General features: G+C 38.2%; 1 protein-coding gene across 1 annotated transcript; it reads right to left on the reverse strand.

Annotated features, from left to right (window-relative positions):
- Nucleotides 1-442: 442 nt before the first annotated feature.
- On the reverse strand, nt 443-7,493 carry LOC130290548 (homeobox protein CHOX-CAD-like). Its single transcript, XM_056538332.1, has 3 exons — nt 6,726-7,493; nt 2,507-2,652; nt 443-1,350 (listed from the first exon to the last, which is right to left on the reverse strand). The coding sequence occupies exons 1-3, from the start codon at nt 7,171-7,173 to the stop codon at nt 1,111-1,113; spliced, it is 834 nt and encodes a 277-aa protein (XP_056394307.1). The 5' UTR covers nt 7,174-7,493; the 3' UTR covers nt 443-1,110.
- Nucleotides 7,494-8,853: the final 1,360 nt, after the last annotated feature.

Here is an 8,853-nt window from a genome sequence, read left to right on the forward strand (position 1 = left end):
CCAGCGGTCCTAGCAGCCACCGGAACATTCAAATGTGCCAAATGTCTGCCTGTGCTTTCCGAGCAGAATTGTGCAAGTAATCAACCATGTGAACATAGCCTGACCACCTTTACCAGGTGCAGCAGAGAAAATCTGTGTAGAATCTGCATGGAAATTAACAAGCGATGAGGTCAGTTTACATCAATATAGAAGTCAAAATCAGCAGTAAATCCACATTATAATGTATTGTTGCAGATTTTTTTGATTTTTTTTTTTACTTTACTATTTCAGACTGTGCACCAAAATTTGCTACAAAAAATTTACAACAAATCTGCATTAAAACTTTAATGTGGTTTTGTCACTGTGAATTAACCTGAGGAAATGTTGCAGATTTTTTGTCTGCAAATCTGCAGCATTTCCATCCAGTGTGGCCATTCCTTGGTAAGCACAGATCTTTTAAATTTTCCTTTTAAGGTTGATCTTTATGAATACAGTTTTCAAAGCTTGCACATGAAATTAGGCTTTAATAATTATGAGGATTTCAATAATGTAACAAACATTTTAGAGAAATAACAACATCCATTGTTTGTCCATGTGAATAGAGTTCCATTCCCATTGCTGGGATAACTAGAAAAACATATGGTGGATTACTTAGGTCTGTGAAATACAACATCAAAGCAGATATTTTCATATAAAATTTAGGTTTTTGATTGGCAAACTTGATCTATATTAAAATATAGATGGTTTTATGTTATCAAGTGGAACATGTTTTCAGTACAGGTATCATATCCATTGCAATGTGTTTGCAACTGTAGTAGTTATAGTTGCACTGGTGTATGTCATCACATTTATAAAATATTTCACATGCATGAAAAGGTATAAAGTCATTGGACATTGTGGTGCTGTGACTTATACGTGAACTAGTCCTCCCATATTACAGTCCTCCATTTGCATGTTAAGTGATTTTTTTTGAGCCACTGCTCTTGCTATATGGTCAATATTCCACCAAAGCCACTATGTAAGAATAGTGGGTAAGCATCTTCCATGATGTGTCAGCACAACACTCAATCAAACCACTGTTGTCTTAATCCATTCTAGCTGTATGTCCGAGACTGTGCGAGTTCAATCTATTCATACAGTGACTTGCTGTAGTATGCTGTTGGGCTGTAGGCCATTGTTCAAGTTGTGTGCAAGTTGTGGTGGTTGGTACAAAGAGCTTGGCATTTCTGGATGTGGCAGAGAGTCACAAAGTGGGTTAGGACTGGCTGAACTGGAATCACTTTGCAAAGAGCCTGTTCCATCAAACTTGTTCATCTTCTTCTTATAGAGTTTTCTCTCCTTGGCTCTGCGGTTCTGGAACCAGATTTTTATCTGTAAGAGTCATTAAAAAAAAGGAATATGAGTAAAGAGCACTTTTCATATGCTGGTCATATGTAAAAGCCCACGCTGAGTGAGCTGCACTGGATTTTCAGAGAGACACATGCTGTTCAATAAATCCAAGTGGAAGTGGGAAAAATACGGTTTTAGAGGTGCTGCTCACAGATGGTCACGAAACGTCAGACTCAAGCCAGCACAGGACAATATATATTTTATTTGCAAAGACCGGACAACGCATTTTGGCATATACTGAATGCCTTCCTCAGGTCCAATAAGGCAGTATACTCTTTGTTGTTGTTAAAGTGGGAGTTTGCTGGTTGGGATCCTGTTAATTCGCGGTGCTGGCATGGATTGGCATTGAGTCCACGCCAGCACACTCCTACTTTACCATCAACGAAGAGTGTACTGTCTTATTGGACCCGAGGAAGGCATTCTGTATATGCCGAAACGCGTTGTCCGTTCTTTGCAAATAAAATATATATTGTCCTGTGCTGGCCTGAGTCTGTCGTTTCGTGACCATCTGTGAGCAGCGCCTCTCAAAATGTATTTTTCCCACTTCCACTTGCATCACTAATACTGGTCTCCCTATGGAAGTTCAGTACCGGTTGGGAGTGCAGCAGCTCTATCTATCTCCAATTTTCCCCACCACACTCTGACAACCACGACTCGGAAAGACCGTGGATCAGTTTGCCATCACCAGAAAGGTGAGTATATCACTTAGGTGTGGTGGAGGGCTCACACCAAGCTGATATACATTACAAGGTAGCGCCCTCTGGTCTCTTTTTTTCTCTCTCTCCCAACCTCGTCTTTCAATAATTCCAGTATGTCTGAGGCTACCCATACAACAGTCTGTTAGCAGACATAAATTGTAGTAAATTTGGCACGTGGGGAGACCACACTGAACATTCATGTGTATGGGGAGGTCGGGAGAGGTAACTATTGGTCTAACAATCTTTTGGCCAACAGTTATTCAAAATATATTGCACAGATAATTGATTTTGGTTACTACAGTGTAAATATTTGTGGTGCGGTGCTGCAGGAATAGTGACCGCTTTCTGCCCTGTTTCCCCATAGATTACAGGTGATCGCCCGGTCACATACTTTAAGGAGAAATAAAGGATAATTCATAGAGCACTTTCTAAGTATTTACCTGTCTTTCAGAAAGGCTTAAGCTGGCAGCCAGTTCAGCTTTCCGTCTTATTGTGATATATCTACTGTAGTGAAACTCTTTCTCCAGCTCCAGTCTCTGATGGTCAGTGTAAACAACCCGATACTTTTCCTTGGTTCTTGTCTTTCCTACACAAAAGAGATGAATTGCAAAATAAACAATTAATAGTCTAACAATTGAGATCAATCTATAAACTTATTTAAAACTAATCCAGAAAATATGTGAATGTCTATGTATGCAGGGTATTTCAAGAATGAGGAGTAGCAAAACCAGATTATCAGCCCGATGCTGTCTATGCATGGTGCCGCACTGCATCGCTTTCTACTTTGAAATATAAGGAAGCGGTAAACCTTGGATGGGACTTGCCTCCAGGTGAGTTGTACATTACTGAGACAGGATGTGAACAACTTAAGGGGAGAAAAAGCAAAGGAACAAAAGCAAAACACAACTGTGAAGATAACAAACAAATACAACACAGCCTAAGTGTGCTATTGCCTTTGATCCTTCCTAATTTTCTTTGAAGTTAGCTTGGAATCATACAGAGGAACAAAGATGCCCTAAATTGGTTCTCTAAATGCTATTGAGGTGCTAATTTTAAGCTGATAGGAGACAAAGGAGCTACAAGGTGATCTTATCGTTTCTGACAAGCTACAGCCGTAAACTAGTGGTCAGACTCCCTTTCATGTTAGGGAAAGTACAGTAAGATTTATTCTTGTGAAGAAAGGCCATACCTGAAGGTGGCCTCAGACACAAAGATTCAACCATGATCTGATAACTCAGAACCTTTGACTCTATACAAAGGTATTTTGTTCTGATTTCTTGGTTCCCGTTTAGTCAGCTAAATTATCTATGCCTGTTCTAAAAAGAATATTTGAATTCATATTATGCATGAATATTATATATGGGTCAGAATGTATACTTCTGAATATTGCAAATGAAGTTGGCAAGTATTCATTTCTTGCTCTACAACTTCTATTCTTCATAATAGGAATTTTACAAGTAGTCACCAATACATAATATATTGCAAATCTTATGTATTTTTGATTGAAATGTCAGTAAAGTTATTGCAATGTAAGATCCGCAACATATTTTATAACTGTGGATCCATTGCAGATCTGCTGCAGTCCCAAATGGATAGAAAAACAGCTTCAGCAAATCTGTCACAAAATCCTTAAAGGGATATTCCGAGTTATAACACTTTGGTTATCTTCCACAGCTCTATAGACAATGAATGGAGCAGAGGTATGCATTCAATCTTATACTTATCCCCTGTGAGTAGCGCAGTGAGTTCCAGAGACTGGGGTGTGTTAGAACAAGAGTTTGGGGTGAATAGGGCAGGTGAGTAAAATTTAGCTGCTTATACACTTCAGATAGCTGTGTGTGTGTATATATATATATATATATATATATATATATATACACTTGGCTAAGGAGCCGCGCCTCCCACCAAACGTTTTAAAGTGCAGGGGAGTGGGCTTTCCGATTTTCAAAGACAAAGATAAGATGCACTTTCATCTCCCATTGCTAAGCTCAATACTGTCTGGCAGTACGAAAGCCATTAAATACAACCGAACCTAAAGCCGTGGTTGTCCCCAGTTTTAGGTCCGGGGAAAATGCGCATACAGCGCAAAAATGAGCCGACCGGACCGAATGTTTCACTCCAGCCGGCTCATTGAAATGAATTACATACGGGAGCGCATACGAAGGCATACGGGAGCGCTGGGTTTTAGCTCCCCCTGCCGTATGCGCTCCCGTATGGGAGAAAACGCGATGTGAACCCAGCCTAAGACATATCGAAAGCAGTTTTCCTTAATAGAGTTCTTCTTTGAATTGATGCCATAAGGGTGAAAAAACACAATCAGTTTACATTGCAGTTGCATTGCAGTTTCCAATATTACAATGAAATTGTTTCAAAATTTACTATTGGAAACTGATGCAGTGCAAGCTGATCGTGTCTTTTCACCCTAAAGGGTCAATGTACAGTTCCTAATGCAAATTTTCCTGGAACTTAACCATCTACAGGTAAAGACATTGCAATTACAGTTTTTTTTATCTTCCGAAGGAAAAGGCTTTCTTCCTGTACACACTATTTTTTACAGAATGCCCATTTACTCAATGTTTATTTATTGCACCTTCATAAAATTTCCCTTTGTGTCATGCACAAAAAGGAAAGACTTTTGGAGTGCTCTTTGTATACTAGCGTCCATTGTAGAGTAAGAGCCAATGTATTTATGTCCAGTTCTTCCCATGCTCAACCCCCAACTTTATGACTTTGCCAGCTGTATTTATCTATAGGGAACATCTGATGCTGGAAACATATTTAAAATATTAAAAAATAGTTCAAAATATAGGGAGCAATGAGAATATTTACTAAGATACTAGAAAGATAGATAGATAGAGGTATATATGTCAATCAATGCTTTAGTATGATCCTCTACCATAAAAGTCCTCCAAGGGCAATAAAAGCCTGTGGTGTCTTTTATTTGCTGTGAAAATCCGCGCCCTTTCCGGCAGTATAACCTCAGAAGAAAGGAGGATATGGGAAGACAAAATTGCATATCAAAGCAAAAAGGGGAAGAAGTGTGAAAAAAAGCCTTGCTACCTCAATATGACAGATAGTCCTTAAACCATGGACAATGTGACCTCACAATGAGTTTACAAAACACTGTCATTAGCATGTAAAGAAGAGGTAGCCTTTCTGTCTGCTCTCCGGTCCAGCATATGCAGAAGTGCAATTCCCCTAAAGACAGTTGTATAATACAGATCCTAGTCGGTTGCTCATTAAATTCCCACTGTGTTTGTCACCTTCCAAAGCAATACCTAACATGACATAACATATTTTACATCATCTCTATCTGCCCTCTTTTCAGAAAGAAGGCCGGATTTCCCATTGAGTCCACTTTTCATGGGGCGCTTATAGCTATTCTAAAGTGTGGCCATCGAGATAATTTATTGACGTCATAACAAATAAAATTCCCTCTATCTGAAAACAGAGACATGACCAGTTTCCTGGTAATGTCATCTTGTGTGAATAGACGCAAGGACAGTCAATTATGTGCAGTTGATTAATAATCATATTACAGACGCATTCGTGTATCGTTGATTTGTTGCAGCTTTTCAATGGGAATTCTGCACCAACATTCTGCATCAAATTACTGTACAAAATTAGTAAATTAACTGTTACAACACCCAGAAAAACTCCCCCATGCTATAGGGCAAATATATTGACCTCAACAGCTTACCCTGTATGTACTGCATCTCTTACTGGTGTAAGGGTCAATTATAAATGTGGTTACAGACAGTATGCATTTGTACACAGACTTAGATAATGTTGGTGTAATCAGTCTATTGGACAATGTTTCCCAATCAGGGTGCCTCCAGCTATTGCAAAACTACAACTCCCAACATGCCCGGACAGCCAAAGGCTGTCCGGGCATGTTGGGAGTTGTAGTTTTGCAACAGCCAAAGGCACCCTGGTGTGGAAACACTGCTATAGGGAGACATAAGACTCCAAAACCTAGTGACTATGAATATATATATATATATATTTATAAAAAAATAATATATATATATATATATATATATATATTGTAAAATGATCAATTTCAACCAATTTTTCTCATAAATCTGAATAATAGAATTATTATCTGCATTGCATAAACTAATATAGACTGGATTGGCTTGTAAAACATGTCCCCAGGACTGTGATAAATTAACTCCTCCAAACTAGCAAGTAGTTGCTAAGTCATATTAGATTGACAGTTTTTATAGATTTATTATGCCTGGCACACCCTCCAATAAACACATTTTACTACCATTTCCCTGACATGTGTTAATGGGTTTTTGTACAATATTTACTTGTGTGTTGTCAGTAACCTGCTACTAAGGTGTGATTTATGGAGTTTCAATGTTCGATCTGTTGTGATTCTATTAGTTTATTATTTTGGAATCAGGTAATACATGAAATTCTTGGTTATCCATGGTATAACTCAATGTATTTTACCCCGATTCTGACAGCTAAATCCAAATGTTTGTATGCTGAACTGTAAATTCAAGTATGATTTTTGAAAATGTATTTATTATTCATTTACAAAGTAAAAACTATTTTAATTGCTAAGTGTTTAGTAAGTAATATTTTTTATTAAAAAAAATAAATTTGTGCACTTAAGAAAATCTATGTATATAAATATATATTTCTTACCTGTAGATGTAGATTGCACTGTTTTCCTCATCCATTCATAAGAATTTTGGCTCTGACTGCCAGGAGAAAGGGTGACAGTATGATTTCCCTCCGCCGAATGTAAAATCCCAGGGATTCCGGAAGGATGTGGAGAATTGTAACCAGGAGAACTGTAAGGATATTGGTTAGGTGATAAGTCAGATGGCTGTATGGTATTGGTGTTGGATGGTGATGCAGAGTAAGTATTCCAGTCTTCCCGAGGTGATCCATATTGAGATCCCCAAACTCCACAAGATTGTCCTTGGTTATCCATCGCTGGCACATGGTGATAGGCCACATAATTGAAATATGGTTGACTGGCCCCATAATTTTGTCCTGTTTGGTTGTTAACACTATTTGCTGATCTTACAGAAAGTGGATACATGCTAACGTCTTTACACCCAGTATGATGACCACATGTGATATTCATAGCTGGACCAGTCCCAGCATTGTCATCATTAGCTGAAGTACTCCTAGAATGACCCCTACTCCTGCTCCTTTGCTCTATCTAGAAATGACCCCTGCAAGCCCTGGAGTCTCTTTCCTACACATGACTAACAATGGTGTGACCAGGTGCTGGCAGTAACAGTTGACTAAGGCCCTGTCTGATGTCAGAGATAACTGCCTGCCCCTAAATGCATTTGCATTCAAATGAAAGACTGGATGTCCCAGTATCATCACCTTGTTGCTACTTTCAGTGCTTCCTTTTTATCCGGAGCCTTAATATAAACTTTCCCACATGTCCTGACCCCTGTCCATTCACTCTTTTACTTCACCCCATAAAGGTCTAAGCAATTTGTATTGTTTTTTGTATTGTCTGATCTTCCCATTCCTGAGATACTGGAAATACTAGAATACATAATTAGATGACACCTCCATAACTAACACCACTAAAAAGTAGAGTATATAGAACTCTTATGACCATGAAAAATAATAGTAGAAATGACAATGACTATTAAAATGTCAGGTCATGTCATATGTATTAAAGAATGGTCAGCGAAAAATGGACGATTTTGTCAAATCATTGTTAAAATCACAATTGTTCGTTCGCGATGGACACTTGCAGACTTATACCTGACTAAAAATGGTTAAATTTTTTTTACTGCATGGTATGATCAGCCAAATTTGGTTTATCACTTTGCACCCCCTCTCACTGACTTTTTTTTTTAACTCACTATTTCACTTCCAGTTTAGTCTAGGTTCACATCTGTATCGGAGGGTCAGTTCTGCAGATTCAGTTCTAGAGCAATAAAGGAAGCTGGACAGGCCGCTTCATGATGGACATCAATGATTTACAAATATTTCCATTGACTTTAATGAAGTCCATCACATTTTTATCAGGTGTCTGTCTTTTTAGTGCATTATAACTGGATGAACAAATACTGCATGCAGCATTAAACGGATTCTACGAATAAAGCTTCCGACACAGATGTGAACATAGCCCTAGTCTGGTATGTTGCTGGTGGAAGGATCCAACAGATTATTGAGAGTCCACATAGTAGCTGGCCATAGTCATATGTGTATAACCAGCTGTACATAGCTAAAAATAATATATTGGGGCAGATTTATCAAAAATCTATAAAGGCAGAGATAGGAACTGGCACTACTTTTTGTGTGATTCTTAACAAGTCCTAGGAGAAGACATACACCATATGACAGGCACTGTAATACAGCACTTGTGTGGAGGTGCAAGAAGCCCAAAGCAGAACAAAATCCCAGGTATACTGTATAAAAGAAATGAATAGGCTGCACTTTTAAAAGCACAGATGAAACATTAAGTGGTGAGTGCAGCCTTTTCATTTATCAAAAATCTGTGTAATGGAAAAGTTGACCAGTTGCCCATAGCAACCAATCAGATTGCTTCTTTTATTTTTGAAAAGGCCTCTGAAAAATGAACAAAGCAATCTGACTGGTTGCTATTTGCAACTGCACCACTCTTTCTCTGTGCAGGTTTTGATAAATCTCCCCTATAGAGTTGTACCTTTTTGAGGCTTTGCTCTTTGATTCAGAGAAAGAAAATTATAAACATCTTCTTTCTGAGTTGGAAAATATAGTTTTTGTGCTTTTGTGGTATTTATTGCAAAATTATTATATAGCTTAATAAAATTAA

This window comes from Hyla sarda, chromosome 9 (genome assembly GCF_029499605.1).
Source record: "Hyla sarda isolate aHylSar1 chromosome 9, aHylSar1.hap1, whole genome shotgun sequence".
Lineage (NCBI taxonomy): Eukaryota > Metazoa > Chordata > Amphibia > Anura > Hylidae > Hyla > Hyla sarda.